This window comes from Bombus bifarius, unplaced genomic scaffold, assembly GCF_011952205.1.
Source record: "Bombus bifarius isolate JDL3187 unplaced genomic scaffold, Bbif_JDL3187 scf7180000007970, whole genome shotgun sequence".
Classification (NCBI taxonomy): domain Eukaryota; kingdom Metazoa; phylum Arthropoda; class Insecta; order Hymenoptera; family Apidae; genus Bombus; species Bombus bifarius.
The window spans coordinates 6,081,448-6,100,250 of NW_022884356.1; the positions used below are offsets into that span (position 1 = coordinate 6,081,448).

Consider the following 18,803-nt stretch of genomic DNA (forward strand, 5'->3'; position numbering starts at 1 on the left):
TTCGTGACAAATTTTACGCGAACAAACTCATATATCACGGTGAACTCTTTTTTCGTTTCATTCAGTGAGTTAATAAAATACGGTATTTCATTCGCTATTTTTATGGAAGTTTCAAGCTAAAACTTTTATAGCGCTATCATTTATTCTGTAAACAGATAACATGGTTATATGTAACGCAATCAGAATTTCGTTTATTTTCTAACGTAGAATAGATAGAAAGAATACCTGAATATGTAAAATGTTTTCAACTATCGATCGATCAATTATAAAGTCACAGACCAATAAAGTTGTAGGCAATTAGGTCAATGAGAGAGATCAAATGGTAGTACTTGAGTCAAACGTACTATGCAAATTATACGTCTTCTTAGGATAAATTTATGATTTTTTCCTTTATTTGTTCGTACATACGTATCGGAAGCTTTACTTTTGTCCGATAAAACTGCATCTAATAAAGATAGAATTAAGAACAAAGTATAATTAATTATATTACATTTTTATATAATTGAGAATAAAATAGTATACGAGGATGAAAGCTTAGAATATAAGAATTTTGAAGTTTCTTCGTCAATAACAGACCTCTGGCTAAAAGAAGGAACGAAGAAATAGTTAGGATCGCGACCACATCCATGAAACTTCTGGAAAAGTTTCGCGAACGAACTAACAAACGAAGTTGTCTGGTTGTCGATTCCCATGGAAACTTGACGATTTGTGTAGTGAAACGATGCCGATCTCTCGCAGGTCGATAAGCCAGTTGGTTTGGGTATTAAATGCTCGCAAGACGAGAAACATATCATCTTTCTCCGTCTGGTTCTTCCTGTTTCTTTCTCCTTTTTCTCTTTTCTGTTCTAGTTTGAATCATACACACGCAAGTGTATCGCGTGGACGATATAAATTTTAGATTGACAAACTGCAGAATTTTTATGGTCAAATTTTTCTATCCCATCCCTTGCGTCAGTTCTACATCTTCCGATGAATGTAAAAAATGCGACATGTCCAGCACATCGTTTCTAGAAATATTATTTCCTTTTCCATTTTCAATAAGAGAGTTCGCGAATTTACTTGTTTGTGTTATCAATATATCGATCGTCTATTACGGTGTCAATTTAAAATCAAGGAGCAAATTAAATTGCGAGAACCAGAAATGAATGATAATCATTTTGTATTTCATTTTTACCTGTATTCCAAGAACGAAAGATATTGCGCTATGATAATTTAAAATAGAGAATTATTTAGAACATTGGAAATTGTGATCGATGAACTGATGATTAGGACTATGAAACGTAATAAAACTTCGTATAATTAATAGTATAAAGTACCTAATTTTATTTATAAAACTTATTTCTATACGGTAATTTATCAGAAACCTAAATGTTTCTCCCTATGAATTATACGAAACTCAAGTTTTTCAACTTTCACAAAATCAAACTTCTCAATCACATACCACCCTCGCTTATCCAACAAAAAGAGTTCTTAACGTTTAAAAAGAATTCATTTTCTAAAATCTGTTTACGAAATGACCGTGGATATTCGACCTCTCATTCTCTACGCAACAAGCATCAGAACCTAATCCCATGGAAGATGGGAGAGCGTCGAAGCGTGGATCATGCAATTACAAGACGCAGATACCAATCGCGATCCATACTCGTCGTATCGATAGCGTGTCCGATATCCGCTGGTAGCTGTATTTCGCATAATAAAACGTTCGTTAACGAACCGGTTGCCATAGTTTCGTGGCGTGGCAGATGGAGAATCAGGTCGAGGAGAAACGGCCCTGGCTTCGCCTCTCCTCCGGAATTAAATTAATTAAGCCAGATTATCTCGACGGATGTAAAAAAAACTTCGATAGAAGCGGCGTGGACGGACAAGTTTCTCCGGCAGACCGTCGAGGAGAGGCTGGAGAAGAGAAAAAAAAGCACGTCGTACTTTTAATTTCGTTTAAGTCCATCGTGGCCACCTTGGGACCTCGTCGCTGGCGAAAGCAGGTGTTAAGATCCTTCCGTGGTCACATATTTTCGCCTTTCCCCGTCAATTTTCATTTCGAAGTTTGGCTGACTCGCGTCTTTGCACCTTTTCGTCCCGAGACGATTAAGAAACGCCACTTCCTCGAAAAGTGACGCACTTAGAGCTAACTTTTCTCACCTGCCGTCTACTTTCGCCTCGCGAATAAACAGCGAATAAACGTATATAAGCGCGAGATACGTACTTTTCTAAGAATAATTATTTGCCGAAGCGAAAGGATCGAAAAGGACAGATTGATTTAAGAAATTTTTAGAGGCTGGAAATTTGCGCTTTCTGAATATATGGTAATTTTAACGTTTGAATATAAGCTGGAAGTGCATAAATAAAAACTAAGTTGGGGCTTGGAAACCCTATTTTCCGTTTATTCGTTTATAATTATTACTGACAAGACCGTAGGGTTGAGCGCTTGAGAACTTTAATGAAATTTAAAGGGCGAGTGCGGGGGTTAGAAGAATACCTTCTGTGGGATATTTTATTTCAACGAGAAGTTTCCGCGTTTATACATTGCAAGAAAGCCTATTTCATCTTCTTGGGTCTGACTTCTTTGTATGAATTTTTATAACACGAGTTAACAATTTTTTGAGAAATATAAAAGTAAAAGAAATTTATTTACGACTACTTTATTCTTCTTAATTATCGAAAAATATAAAAGTCTAAATAAAATGATTCAAGCCAGAACGAATCGTTTCAGTTCTCCAACTTTCGTCTTCGTCGTTATTCATCTTGCTTATTCGTATTGTATCGAATTTGATTTTCCAGCGCCGTTAACGCTATTACCAGGCACGTCAGTGTCTCTCGGTGGGCTTGACTGAAATTTTTCAGGGAACTAACGCGCGTGCAATCATCTTCCACGCGTCTCCGCCTCCCTGTGCTCGTTTACCTGCACACCGGATGTTCGTTCGCCAGTCTCCCGACAATAACATACGCGTCACTCATGCTGGAATACATTTTCAAACTCCCATTTCCTGTCTCGTGGAAAAGCCCTTCGATCGTTTCAGCCTCTACCAGCCGCGGCGAACTTTACGTTCGATTCAGGATATCACGTTCCCTCGCGTGTATAGGTCGTTTCACTATTCGTGTTTCGGAATATTGTATAATAAGTATATCGTGATAAAACGTATTCGTTAATTTCCGTGATTTATTCTCCCATTTCGTTTTAGAAAGTTCGAATTAATTTTCAGAGATCAAAGAATCGTAGAATTAAAGAATTCCAAATTGTTTGTTAAGGCAAATGAATGTAAGATTTATATAGTTTAGAAATCATTTTTAAATGAGTTATCAGTATGTTATAGAAAGTACATTATGAAAATTGGAAGAAAGACTTGATTTTTCTACAACAGCTACACGAGTCATTCTATTTTTAAAAGTAGTCGATCAACGAGTAAGGTTAATCGAGCAGAGTAAAATTATATTGGATCTATAGTTGTATTATACTTAATGTCGACCTCGACATCGTATTATATAAATTTGTATCTTCTTCGTATTTCTAACTAATGCAAAATTTACGAGTCTGTTGAAATCGATGAAAAGATTCGGGAAAAATGTCTCGCGACGTAATCAATGAAACGTCCTGTATATCGTCGAACGACGTTGCACACGCGATGTATAAAACGCGAAGTGCGAGCCGCCTTCGGGGATTTTAACATCTGCACTACTGTTTATTGAAATTACAACACGAAAGAAGGGGGCGGATATGGAAGTGAGAAATTCCACGCATTTATTCGGCTGCCTCGGAAGGGAGTTACCAGAGGAAAGAAATTACAAGAATCTCGAACAGCGTCGAAGTAATAGGGCGTCCTGTTAAAATGAAAAATAATTATGCTCTTGTGAATGGGACTAAAAAGTAAAATATTCCCCGTTGCAGATGTTGAATCGATGTTTATTTGCTTCCACGTCATGAATATATTAATATGCTAGTGCTATCATTAATCACCATGATTCATTATCGAGCACGTTATTAAATATATTAGATAATTAACATAATTGATTAAGCTGCATACCCATAAATGTTTGCACAACACTGTTAACTTGTGTACTTTTCTGCATGCATATCACATAGTTGGAGAATTTATAAATGTTGTAATCTCATAATAATCGTTACGTTACGATCGGATTATATCTGGCTTTGGTATTAATCGAATTTCCCTTAAACGAAATTATTAATGGCAAAAAGAATAAGACACGCAAGATATAATTCATTTATAGAGATGTGTAATGATACATAACAATATGACACGATTTGCAAATTGCCACGAGTTTCTTTGAAAGTTTTTTTACCGAAAGAAAATGTATTAATAATTCACAAAATTATAGTATGAAAGAAATTTAACTACGCTTTTATAAAACGTTGTAATTGTTTGGTGTATATGCATTCTAACTATAATTCTGTCCTAATCGCAAACGAACATACCTAAAGGTAGGCTAAATCGGTACCAAATTCCCATCTAAACAAAGTTTAACGCTATCACGCAAAGAAACTAGCACAGTGGCAGGTAAATCTAGAAAGAGAGAAAGGAGACGTAACGGTAAAGAGAATTGCATTGGCTATAGCGCAAAAAACGTGGTCGAATAATTAAAAGCTCGCCGCGTTTCCTTCACTCTGGAACAATTGAAATAAAAGAGCATCTCTGGTGGTTGCGGGACCGCGCGGAAGCAACACCGGAAACGAACAGAGGAAGCATCCGTGTATATGCTTATAAATAATAGAACGGAGACGCGAAAATATCATAAACAGTGGGAGGAAGGAAGACAGCCGCGCCCCGCAGAAAAGTGGGTCGTCTCTGAGAAAAGGCGGATGATAAACGAGCGTGGTAGCGACGTGAGAGATGGAGGGAGGCTGGCAGAAAAATAATGCGATTCTCGCGTGAGCACGATGGATTCTGAAATCGCGGACGCGCCAGCCGTGCCGTTGGAAAGTGTCGAACGAGGGTAGGAAGGAAGGAATTAAGGAGGGTGGCAAGATGATGCGAGACATCGTGGCCAATAATTGCAGCGAAAATTACTATGGCGTGCGGACGCGATGAAAGCCTTGGAATGGGCTTTTCACGCTTAAATGATGGATTCTTTGTTGAAGTAGGTATTTTTAAATATTGAAATTTCAACCTGAATTTGTAGCAACGTGATATTCTGAATCGAAATATCGAAAATGTTCTTGTACGAATATACAGACATTCGGATATCATTTAAAGAAACAGGTACGCAATTTTTGTGATTTTAAAATATCTCGGTGAATTCGAGATAGTAACATAAATTCATGATTAAAAAATTCAAAATTCGAGATAATTACATAAATAGAAAAATGTACAGTCATGAATTATTCGATATTTCTAATTTCATGAGTAACATGCATATATCTCCTTAAATTGAATTCATAGAGATAACTTCTTATTTTATCAAAAGTATCATTAAGAAGTACTATTGTATGTTAAATTCAATTGTCTTTGTCTCTGACAAGAATTGCTATTTTCGCTCTTGTGAGTAATTTTACGAAATGTTGCCTGTAATTGTCAATGATACATCGCACAGGAAGGTAGGAAGAAGGAAGTGTTCGTTCACACGTGGATAGAGAATATGGTGAACGTGCAGTAAGAACGAAGAAAGATGCAAGAGGGTGAAAACGAGTGCAAGTGGTGCCGTTCGTCGACATACTCCTATCGTCGGAAACGACGATTTGTCAAGGAAGCTCGTTCGTCCAACAAGAGATAACACCGAACTTTCAGAGGCGTTGTGAAGAACGAACATCCGTGAGCTAGTGGCTAACAAATGCGTTTCCCTCATGGACCGTGTCTGGAGCCACTTTGTTATGATTACAAATAGTCGTTTCCTCGGTGTACGTGCATCGCAAGTGTGATCTAGGTATAAAACGTGTCAAACTTTTGCGATGAAAATTGAAAAATGTCTAAGTTATAGAAGCAAGTCAATTTTTTAATAATTCCATGTATAAGATGAAAAATTCTTACTTCGAGAAGGATAGAATTATTTTTGTAGAACTGCTGCTTAGAAATTTTCTGACAATTTTAAACGCATCTTAAACTTTCCTTTAGGAATTGAGGAAAATTTTCAATGATGCTAAAAGACGTCGAAACATTTTACGTTTTCTTTTTTTTATTCCAAATTCTTCGTAATAGTTGAACTAATTCTTAGCTTTGAGTATTTTACTTAATTTTATTGCATTTATTAATTGTATTCTGATTCGAACAAACTATAAATAACTGTAAGCAGACAATTAAATAAATTCCACGTATCGCCCTTTAATAATAATTCACTAATTTCACTCTCAATCTTACAATTTTTATTTTTCTTTCTTAAAGCCTGCTAATGAAACAGAATCTACAGTTTCAAGCTTTAAACGATCAAAATAGAAAAATCAAAGAAAACAATGATCCACGTGGTCTCAGCGCCGAAGTACCACGCTGAAAAGTAAACGGCGTTAAAGATTCAAATTGAGGCGGGCTTTCGCGCTTCTAAAAGATTCATACGTAACGATCGCTTGAACGAGAACAATCGTGATCGTTCAGCAAATTTTTCCGACCCCCGCACGTGCATCGGTGTATTGAAATAACACAATATCATTGTGCCGCTTCGAAACATGCTCAAAATCAGAATCTCAAAAAGTCAATAGCGATCCAAAGCTCGGTACAGGGCCGCTTTGTTTCTAACCATAAACGAGTTCCTGTGAAAGCCGTGTCTCTTTCCAACGCCTTTATGCGGCCACAAAGTGTCCGATATTAATAATAAGCGAACATACGCCAGCCGATTTCCGTTCCAAGCAGAAAATTAAGGGGATGGAAAACGTACGAATATATATTTAGAAGACAAACATTGTACGTTGCACGCGTATGCAATCTCACGCCTTTAATTCTTCATACGGTATAAAATACAGCGGAGGGCTCTGCGTTTTCTCCTAAATATTTAATTATAATTATTCGATATTCACTCGGCCACATTAGTTAACCGTGCGCGTTTCGTTTTATTTCGCCCTCTGTCACTCACCCTCGCACCGCATGGGCAAGATTTAAAGCGAATTGATTGGGAAAGAATATGGTGGATTTATTTTATGCACCTTTGTGAGAACGACGGATCAGTGAAAATTATTTCTGATTGACTTTTACATTCGTATATTCGTTTTATTGGTATTTTTTATTTTCTTTCGTTCTGTATAGCCACGTTAAGTTCCATGAGCTACTAGCGACGTAAAAGAATTATAAGATACGATTATGTACATGTTACTATATGTTATTTAGAACATTTTGAGTGATTTAATAGTTTTCGCGTCGAAGTTCTTTTCAATTGTTTTATCAATATTATAAATGTTATAGTTATTTACTTCGAACGTTTCAAAAAACTACAATTCTGCTGTTTTAATAAGAATTTTGTGTCTGTATGTTCCTGGATAACAGGTTAATCGTGAAATAAACGTATCTGAATTTGACTAAACCAAGCTGCAAACGATTACCAGAGAACGAATGTAGTAAATTCCTCGTTAAATATATTATCAAATTTTACAGCCATATTCGCAAGAAATTCCGCTGTATTAAAAAATATTCCTCAACATCGTGAAACAATTAATCGATTAAAAACGCAATAAACAAAAGATACAATTCTGGAATTATTTTTCCAAACAAGGAAGGAAAAATAATTCCGCTAACTTCATATACAAATTTACATAGTCGAATGCAACTTTTACGTACAGAGGAACAACAATTCACCGTGATTTGTTCGCGTAACGCAACAATAGCCAACGGACGTGGCAGCGAGGTAGCATAAAATATCTTGCCCGATATATCGTTCTACCCTGTGTCAGCTCGGAGGGTGAGAAAAACTCGGTGCCAGCGGAAAACAACCGGCTACTGATTACAGCGATGACAAATGGTAGCGTGGGAATTACGAAATGAAGGTTTAATAAGGTATGAGACGGATCGGGAACGTCCGCGCCGCCACATTCCCTGTGCTAATTAACAAATCCAATTTTAATCGACGCTCCAATTCGTGCTCGCCACCCCCTGTAGATGTCCCACGGTCCATGTTCGTCGCGCCCGGGTAAAAGTGATTAGCGGCTGCCTCCGTGGCGAAATTATTTCGCGTCAGCTGGATCCGAGCTGTTTTTTTCTTTCTTTCGGCTTTGGATTGGACACCGTGGTTGCCATAAAGTGCGAGGGTCGAAAGCTGTTTACGTAATAAAATAAGTATGCGTACGCTTGTTTGTAGAGTATTGAAATTTGAATATGAAAATTCAGCGATCCATACACTTTATTAGTTTATTTCTTTATGGTTTGACTGGAAATACGACTAAAGGGTAAAATAAAATTAATCGTTTCAATGGTTTTGGATACGAGTGTTTGAATAGTTTTAAACTTTAAAAAGTTTAACTTTGCGAGTGTTTTTTTTAACCCTCGCCTAATAAATAAAATAGTTTCTCTTAAAATACAATAATTTATAGTTTTAAATCTTAAAATATTATTTAATTTCGTTATTCTTTTATTTTATTCCCCTTATGTAAATATACACTTCGCTGCTTGAAAGTAGAAAATATTCCCAACAATCTAATCGCAAACAAACATCATCCACAAATTGAAAAATAATACGTCTGGCTCTCTATACGAAATTAACGTTACGACTGGTCCTTACAAACAAGTCAGAATCAATGAAACCGCGTAACACAAATGCGCATATCCCGTACATATCTCTTGCTTGCCGTCAGTTGTCCGGAGATTTTTCGACTGGGTGCCGTCCGTAATAACCAAAACGCTTGCACAGGAACGAAGGGAGCATTGAATGGCCAGCCTTTCCGCGATCACACCCGAATAATTCAGGAAACCGAGTCCGAGGATCGTTCGGAAAGCGATGACACGAATGGCATGCCGGGCGTGTCCGTGGTAACCCAATGGGACCGGTCTCTTAATTAAAAATCGTGAAATCCGGCCCCCGTCGTGTCCCTTTGTTACCGCTCTCGTCATTCGTCGTTCCATCGAGTAGAATAAAAAAAAAAAAAAAAAAAAAAGAAATAGAAGAAAAAGAGAGAAAAGCAAAAAAGGTGAACGTACCGTCGTCTACGGTTTTTCCATGGTGTGTCGTCGAAAAACGATCAGCAGGCAGGACAACCACTGCTCGCATCCGCCATTCTTTCGTTGGTACGCGTCTACTCTGGCGCTCGCGCTCTTTTCCCCTATTTCTCTCTCTTTCTCTCTCTTTCTCTCTGTATTGCCCTTTTTTTTTATTGTCCTTCTTTCGTTCTTTTTTCCCCTCCCTCGCGTTCTTTTTTTTCCTGCATTTTATTGTACTTCATGCGGAACGTTCTATCCGAATTTATCGTCTGGATATTATTTCTCCTGAGTTTAGAATTGGAGGAGATAAATTACCGCGGCAGGAATCTGATAGTTTTGCAACAAACCCGAATCTTCGGATTTGAAAAATGCTCCCATTAAAAAAAGAAAAAGAAGGAACGGCTGACTGCCCCCGTTTTTCTAGCAGTCGATCTAGAAAAATTCGTTGTACATCAAAATTTTTTTTCTATATTGGTCTCTATATCCAATAGTTGCAATGAAAACTTTTTCTAACACTAACATCTGCCGCAGTTTGTATAAAACTATACAAAATCCAATTACGGTTGTACGTTTTATTTTCCTGTTTTCTTTCTATATAACTCGATCCAAATAAAATAACGCGGTTCGCTTGCATCTTCCTTCATTGCGCGTCGCCATGGGGTTCCGATCTGGAGAAATTGGCAGTAGTACGAACGCAGCTCACATACTACGAGATCTCCGACTATAAAACAATGCGTACAAGTATAGTGTACCATAGCACAGCTGCGTCGTCCAGTATATGCGTTGGCTATCAGTTTCATTGTTCGCTTGGTGGCCACGTATCGTGCGTTTAGGCGTGTGCATGTGCGTAAGCCAACCATATAGCGCGCCGATATTATGGGGCGATTCTTTCGCAAATATTACGGTGGTCGTTAACGTTCATGGCGAATGGAATTTCTTGAGAAGGGAAAAGCCCGCTCTTCTGTGTTATTCGTTCCATTCGATCGATAAAGATCGCGTTCGTTTAAAATTTGGTCACCCACTAGCTGTGCGAAATTCCGACTCTTTGAATATCGTCCCGCTTTTTACAGTATAATGTATTTGAATTATATTTATAATCGAGGAATTCGAAAGACGTGAGAAAAAGAAGCTGAAAAAGCTAGAATTTCAATTAGATTTCTCGTCAGGTTATTTCTAAAGGATTTGCGCGCGTTTATGCGGAACGAAGTGAACTTCTTAGAGAAGATCGTTAAATACTGAAACGAAGTTGTCCATTTTGAGGTAGATTTTCAACCTAGCTTTAATCGATTAAGGTTTCTAGGTCATCGTCAAATTTTTTCTGTAGGATTATTCTTTCTCTGTTCTTTTTTAAGCGAGACAGGGACACGAAAAGTTTCACGAACGAAATTAGAAAAATAATCCACGCTTTCTCAATTGTTTTATAAGTTCTGCAAATAATTATTTAAGATATTTCATATTTTTCCATTTATTTCTAGGCAATTGAAAGATATCGTTGAATTTCACACCAACGATTCACTAGCATTTTAGAGTAAAGATATTTCTGTACAGATATTAAAATCAGTGCCAACTGAGTTTCTTCATAAACAACGTGTTTTTGTATTTTTTATAACTTTAAGATAAATAAAAGTTCAATAGTCGTCGGATTTGCTCGAGAAACACGAATAAAATGCTGATATCTCTGTTTTTTTTCTATATTTTACAGAGTGCCACGTCTCCTGGTGCCAGTAACGACGGCCTCACAAAGCAACAATTGGAGCTTATTCAACAGATTATGCAGCAAACGCAACAGCAACAACAGCAGCAAACATCCGCGCAACAGCCTCAGCAACAACGTAACAATTCGTCAACCACAGTCACAGCACAGATTCCAAAAACGCAAAAGCCGTCCGTCAAGTCCACGACTTCATCTGGAAACGTTTCGAATAACAGTGGAAGTTCGAATGCAACGAACAACGCAAGATCCAGCCCGAAACCCAAAGTCTGGAGTCACGTGCAGGTGAGTAAAAATTTGAAAAATTATCTTCCGTTCAATCATTTTACGTTAAATATTGACGCCATAAATATAAATCTCTATCTTGGCACAAAGCTAATTTCTTTTACTCTTTTCAAAAGAAAAACATAGGCTCAAAGTTTTAAAGGTTTCTTCGAAACTTCTTCCGGTTTTATTTATTCCTCGAAGAAACTTGCTCTCAAGATATTGCGTGTATATATAAATGTGCGTTTATGAACAGAGCAAGAATTCCGAAGGAAATACGAAAGCAAGGAAATAGAAGAAAAAATTCTCAGAAGAGTACAAAGATTTGAAATCTAAAATACATTACACACAATATAATAGTCGACGACAATACGCAATATACTCGTTGAAATTACTGTCTGGCCAGGACGTGACGCGCGACAAAGAAATATCTTGTTGACTGTTACTTAATAGCAGTTGCACATTGTGACGTTGCAAAGTGCATACATTACTCGGGATATTTCGTGTCGGACGCAAAAGCATTTTAACGAGACAGCAGACGGTACGGTGCCTAATGATATATTTTGTCATTACAACTAATCAGCGTGACCCGTTAAAATGCCGATAGCCAGTGTTCAAATTATGGAAACGAGCACGTTCACGCGATTCGTTCTCTGCTAACTGTCGTTTTTTGGCTGCGATAATTTACCAATTTACATTAGCTGCCTTTTCAAACGGCCATGATAATTAATCTGTTATTCCCGCTCTCAGAAGTTGGTCGTTTCGATTTATTCGGTTAAATTCTCATAGTTCTATTAACGCGAATCAGTATGATCCAGATAATCCAACTCTTTGATCAAATGGGCGAAAATTAACAGGTGAAAGGATTTTTTGTAGCAAATAAAATTGATGAGAACTTTCATTTATTAGATATTTATATTAATTTAGAAGCGAACGTGAAATTTAATGGGAATTTGAAGCTTTTTAGAAAGAGAGGTTTTTCATTGTTCTGGTTCAGGATTCAATTCGAAATAAGGTTATTATATGGGTAATTTCTGTAATGATGAATGCGAGATTTCGGGGATAAAAATCCACAAAGAGAGATTACGTGGAAGCTTTGGAATTGTTCCTCAGCGGTTTCGCTGATCACAACGTTAAATCGTGATTTTTGTGGGTTATCGCTGCAGCTAATTATATTTTCTATGGCAAATTGCTAGCAAAAATTATAACGGACAGCGGAGAACATTTGCGAGTCTGCGTTAAATAAGATTTATTAGATTTCACGAACGCTGGAATAAGATAAGGAGATTATTGGCAAGCGTTGTTTTAGTATTCGTTTGGTTCCTTTTGTAATCACGCCAATAATTAATTACAAAAGAAATTGTCCTGTCGTTAATAAAATTACGTGTAATTTGAGATATCGATTCTACGTAACGTAAATATAACTGGAAAAGTGGTTTCAAAGTTTCAGTCAATGACGTGTTTCGTATAAAAATAGTAAGCTATTGGGCTATTTCTGAGTGAACGTTTAATAATGAATCAGCAACAGAGGGATTTCGAGTAATCCTGTCTCATGCAAGTTAGTTTCGACTGGTCGCGTGAAACAAAAGCAATCACGATCCGTAACATCGGTACATTTCTCAATTGTTGATACAAGAAATACAATCGGCAAACAGCCACGTTGTTGCCACAAGGAATTCAGTTTCCAGCCACCTAAACATATCAGCCATGCGTCTTGCACGTTGACTTAATCGATCTAATAGTAGTTACTCGGTCCACCGTGGGGACAAATTGTTTACCGTTTGCTCCAATCTATGTATAAGAACAATAAACGCTAATCGCGATGCATTAGCAAGAATCAACATCCCTTGAGAAATCCCCGAGGTATCCTTTGCCTTTAATTTTTGTTAACACAATTTACACAGTTCTACACTGTTCACGTATTTACATATTTTGAGTAATTTCGACTAGACGACCATTAATTCACGATCGAGATACGATCTTCGCAAATTTATGGAATACAAATATTATACGTAGGCGTAAAAAAAAAGTTGCAGTATTCTTTGTTTGCTATTTTTATTTTGGATAAAACCAGCAACGCGAGGAACGATTGAATTTGCGTGATTATTATCGGGCTTGGAAATATAGGAATTTAAGAATATAACAGTTTAATTAAATTTAAATATACGTCGCCTATTTAAAATTTATCGATCCTGTTTGAATGAACGTAAAAATGAATTTCACGTATACACCTTTGGAGAATATTCCAATGTTCCATTGAGGAATACCGCGGCATTCAGATTCCTTTCTACCCTTTGGAAGATTTTAATTAAAATATAAAGAAGGCATGGACGTTACTAATAAGTATTATAACAAAGGAGAAGAATCAGTCGTCGAAGAGAACGCCTTCTATATTCTACAGTCTGCAACATCCACTATGTTGCGCCATATTCTACGTATAATTTGCATTCCTTCTAATTAAAAAATCCATTGTTTTTACTCTTTTAATATCTACGTCTCTTACATCGGTCGAAGCATTCGATTAACCAAAGGACGCATGCAAAGATCGCCTTTCGTTTACTATCAAAATGCCTACGTTCCCTGTTTTATCACGATCTTCGTATTTTGAACAAGGCAGAGGCCGTCCCAGCGGCACCGAAACCTTTACCGCCACCTAACTTCATTACGTTAATGGCATAATAACCATTGTGGCCGACGGAAGGGCTTACGCGCCGAAACGTCGACGTCCCTAAACAGAGCAAGAAGCGAATTCGCTCCGAAATCGATCGGTTCGCCATTAATATGTATGAGATCTTGGCCGATAGAACGACGAAGCTGGATGAACGCGTCCTCCGCCCCTTCCACCCCCTTTCATTGCAGAGTAGGAACGAAGAAATCGTTGGAATCGTCGTTGCCATAGGAAGACGAGACGGGAACCTGCTCATAATTGGCTAGGAATTCGCGGGCCAACGAATTCTCACGGACTTTCGGTCTGCTTTCGTCGAGACAGGGAAACAATCGACACTGTCGGGATGCATTCGAGCTTTATTCCATTCCGCGAGATCAAAGGATGGTTCGTATTACTCTGGAGAGAAATACTTTTACCCAGCGGATCAATTCAGAACAGTTCTGACGACGAGGATATCGTGGATGGATTTTTACAGTTGTTTAAAGGAATTATTTTTCGAATGTTTGCTTAGAGGTTTGATTTCTTTGTGGATGATTATCGATTTTTCGATTTGAGATTGCATTGTGATAGAGTTGTACTTTTTGGAAACATAGGGTATTAAATGTGGGATATTCTGCGTGATGTTTGAAAATAAGCGGCTGGCTCTTGAAGGGCTTATGCTACTTATTGGAAAGAATAAAAAGACTGCTTGATTGATGTGGTACTTAGAGTAAGGATTTTGTGAATTTTATTAAGGAGATCGTTTCTCAAACCTTTGATCGGAACTTTTCTATTTAATCTACTATGCACGAATAAAATAAGTTCATAAAGTATTTTCAGAAGATGCGACGGAACAAGATTCGATACCAGAAGTACGAACTTTGCTCAATTTTAAGAATCAATTCTAAATAAACATTTTCTATTCCTCTTGACAAATTCTATAAACCCGTAAAACCTTCTTCAATTCTTTCTCTATCGTATTTCGTAATTGATGACATAAAGCTAACCCGAGCCAGCAACGAATGACTTTTTCCATTGGAAACTTCGTTTCTCCAGCTGTCTAATCTTCATCGATCACGTCGCCACCATCAATTTCCATAGAAAAAAAAATATACCATATATACATATATATATTTCTGCTTTCTACGGACAAAATAAATCTCTGGCAGCGTTACGAAGCGCGAACTGATCGATCAACGTAAATTACACGAACGGTGCAATCGGTCCGCGTAGATGGAAAAACGCGCGCGGACCGATCGGCTGCTCCAATTCCGCCGGAAATAGCTGTGGCCGAGGCGAGGCAGTGATTTAAAGCGGCCGGCCTAAAACATTAGACCCGGCCAGGCAGGGAAAGTGAAAGAGTAAACACGACGACCACAAATTGCACAGGTAATAACGACGTGTTCTTAGTCAGCGTTCTGGCAGGCGAACTTTTCGCTGCGAATAGCGTATTCCGTGTCTGTGCGTGCACAAATGCGAATAAGAGATGTATATGCGTTATTCGATACCATCGCACACACTATGAACAGCTTCCTCCGTGTAACAGCCGGCTGCAGACTGCAGTCACGCAACGTTTCGGGCTTTACACGCTCGGTTTAACCAGCCCCCATTCACGGAACGTGTCAACGACAAATCCACGCGCGTTCCTTCTCGCGTCGTGATATCCTCTTTTGCCCATCTTTTTTTTTCCTCCTTTTCGTGACTCGCGTCACGAGCCCATCGTGTTCGGTTTCCGGAGAATCTCGCGCTGACGCTTTCGAATGAGTGGTACAGTTGCGCGAAGAGATACGGTGATATGGTCGTAAAAATAGTGTTGGGTGCTGACGTTGGGACGTTTAAAGGGGTCGAGGCATGTAATATAAAATATTTTAGAGATACGAGGATACGATTCCTTTTGTGCGATTAAACTACAGATAGAATTTTAGTCTCTGGAAAGAACAGAATTTTGTTCGAGACGAATCTATCGAAAAACAAACAGGTTATAAGTATGATAGGAATTTCATGATTTTCACTAGTAACTAGTATCCGTTCGTATAATCGAAATTCAGAAAAACATTCTGATCGATCAAATTTGATAGGATTCTAGAAAATCGTTAAATTACGTCGACGAAAGTTTCAGAATTTACGGCGTTTATGAATGCTGGCAATGATAATTGTAAAACTTTTCCAAATGTACGCTACGACACAAATTCTCGAAACGCAACAGTTTTACTTAAAATACTCTTTATTCAAATTCTAATATCGTTGGTAAAATTTCTTCGTTAGAAATTTCAAAAATGTCATTTCACTCTACCCTCGATCTGCACCATATATTCTCTTCTCTCGCATATTTCACGCCTTGCCATCGGATCTGGAATATCAAACCACAGGATTCGTTGAAGGAACTGTTCGAGCAGATCACGGATTCGAATTTTCTAAATCCGTTCCGTGTTGTACAAGGCGCGGGCTGGCAATTTTCTGACACAATTCGAAGCACAATGACCCGCGCGACCGAGAAGAGAGAAGGAAACGAGATCGAATCGGCAAGGATTTGCAATCACAAGTAACCCGCTCCGACGGCTTTTCCCCCTATTCGAATTCCAAAAGCACCTGCCCCGACTCTTTTCAATCGCGCCGCGGACGGCACAGCTGCGAACCTAACTCTTGGACGTCGACGAATATTAATAAAGAACCGGGATTGAGCGGAGGGAACAGTCGCTCGAAAATTATTCTATCGATAGCTCGTCGTTGCCCGACGAACGAACCGAGAGGGCTGGCTCCTCGATTATCTTAAATCGTTTCCCTGGTGAGGCCTCCAGTTCGTCGATCTCCAATCGATACGAGGCAATAACAGTTACAAGACTCGAATGACGACCGATTTACTCTTCCATTTCGACTCAGACCTTCTTCCAACGTGTCGACAGTGTTGGGATATATTCGTTGGATTTACGGCGTAATGTGATGCTGCAGGATTAGTTTCTATAGATGAGTCTGTGGAGAAACAAAAAGAGGATTTTTCATAGAAATTGTTTGAATTAGTAACGATAATGAAATTTGAATTTTGAGTTAATTTCGTGTGATTTTTTCGATCAGGCTTGGGTAGGATTGGATGGAAATGATATTTCTTAAAGATAAAGTGAAAAAAATGAAACGATAGGAATATAATATCTTATTTTCTTCTATTTTTATTTCGTATGACACCATTAGCTTCGTTTATATAATTAATTATATTTTAAAACAGAACTTCAAATATAAATTATCAGTGAGATTGTAAACCGTGTTAGTTTAAGTAGATCGCTCTTTCTGCAACGTATCGAATGTGAAGTAACAAGAAGAATTCAATTCGACACTTTTGAATTGGAAATATTTCGACAACTCCGCTATATATATATATAGTTAGGAATTTACTTTGATCAGATAGACTAGACCAGTCTCATCTTCCTATCGAATCTATGCTATTTAAAGTTAAAGAGAAAAGTCACGATCAAGTAGAAAAGGAATTTTGGCTTTGACTTCCGTCTAACTTCGTTAAGACGAAGCACTGTCTTATCACTGTCCAACAAGTTATTACGAAAGAAGATACCCGTAGCATTATTAAAAAAACAAGCAAACTTTCTATCTAATATTACCAATGCTAAAATATCAAACTTCATCTTTTTATTACTTTATATTAAATATTCTGGAATCAAAAAATGACTAAACTACTCAAACTAAAATTTCATTTGATTACTTACTTCCTCGTCAATTTTCACTGCCCTTCAATAAAGATTACGCTTACTTGAAGCAATCTTGTTCCAACGAACGCCCTCCCTCCAAATAACCTCATTGCTAAATGCATCTGGAATTCTCGAAACACCTGCATCGCGTGTTTCATCAAAAACCAAACCAACATTCTTCCTCATCCCTCGCGTCCGCATTTTCCCATTTGGGTCCAAATTCGCGGCACAATGCAACCTCACGTGTACAATTCTCTGCTCAACCGCTGGAACCGAACAGTTAACGGTAAAACTCGAACAACGAAAATTCGTCGAAACTACCACATAGAAAGGTGTTCAATATTAACCAGCGACAGCGGTGGAAAATTGTATGTCGAAAGGAAACACAGGAGTAGCGATGAAAAGGGAGGATAGAGAAAGGGCGAGATGAAGAGACGAGACGCAAGCTGACGATCGTTCGGTTGCATTAATATGTATGCACTTTGGTCGGCCATCGTTGCGGATAGATCAGAAGCTGCACAAAGTTTCACCGGCGGATAGAAGCGCCAGTAATAATAATAAATATTTCCGGATTGCGCGATAGAGGCGCGTTTCGCGGACGTGCGCACGAATAAACTCGTGAAACAAATTGGCGACACGATCGAGAGCCAACCTCGGATCGCCGTTTCACCTAACCGGCTATAAGATAGAGTTTGTAACGAGAGTATGGATTAAATTAATATGATCTGGTACGCGCTCTTGGATACGCCCTCGCATAGTAATGAAGGGATCGAGAGGATTCGGTCCGTTCGTTGGACGGCTTTATCTTTATGCAGCTGGTCCACGGAGATTCGTATTTACGGGTTTCGACGCTTTCGTCTCGCTGCTTCTGACTTACCGGACCAAACTGGTTAGCGCATTCAAATGCATTTCCGTGCTCTTGTTGCTTTGCAGTTAGAGGAAGATGGAAAAGAAAAATGTGAAATTCTATTTTTCGTTAAAACCTTAACTTATGTTAAAAATTTTCGTAATGGTAGACCTTGCCGATGGTAGTAATTATTTTTTCCTTTTTTTCTTTCTTTTGGTCATCTAAATAATAGAGAGTAAACGTTTATCTGTATCCTATATATGCTGAATATTGCGTATTTGCAATGTACTATTTATTTTTCATATAATCGGATTTCTCGTATTTCATTTTTTTTGTTTTTTAAACATGGATTCGTTTATTTTCATTTGATTAGATCGATTTGTTAATAACAGTGATAGTGATACGATTAAAGAATTTTCTGTAAAAAGATAAGGAATGCAACGAAACTATTACACGAAGGAAATTTCGAAGAAAAATCATTATGGTATATTTCCCAGAGGACGTAGATACTTCTCCGATATTACAGAAGAAACTTTCCAAAATTGCGCAAATTCGTAATATAGAGCTTCTCGTTCTT

At 38.0% G+C, this 18,803-nt stretch overlaps 1 protein-coding gene across 5 annotated transcripts in view; it reads left to right on the top strand.

Annotated features, from left to right (window-relative positions):
- Positions 1 to 18,803, top strand: part of LOC117213030 — a 486,984-nt gene that overhangs the window by 394,572 nt on the left and 73,609 nt on the right. For all 5 annotated transcript variants that reach the window (XM_033458240.1, XM_033458248.1, XM_033458277.1 and 2 more), the window contains one exon: positions 10,765 to 11,058. In XM_033458240.1, the coding sequence (XP_033314131.1) occupies positions 10,765 to 11,058 (294 nt within the window). The remainder of the gene's footprint in view (positions 1 to 10,764; positions 11,059 to 18,803) is intronic.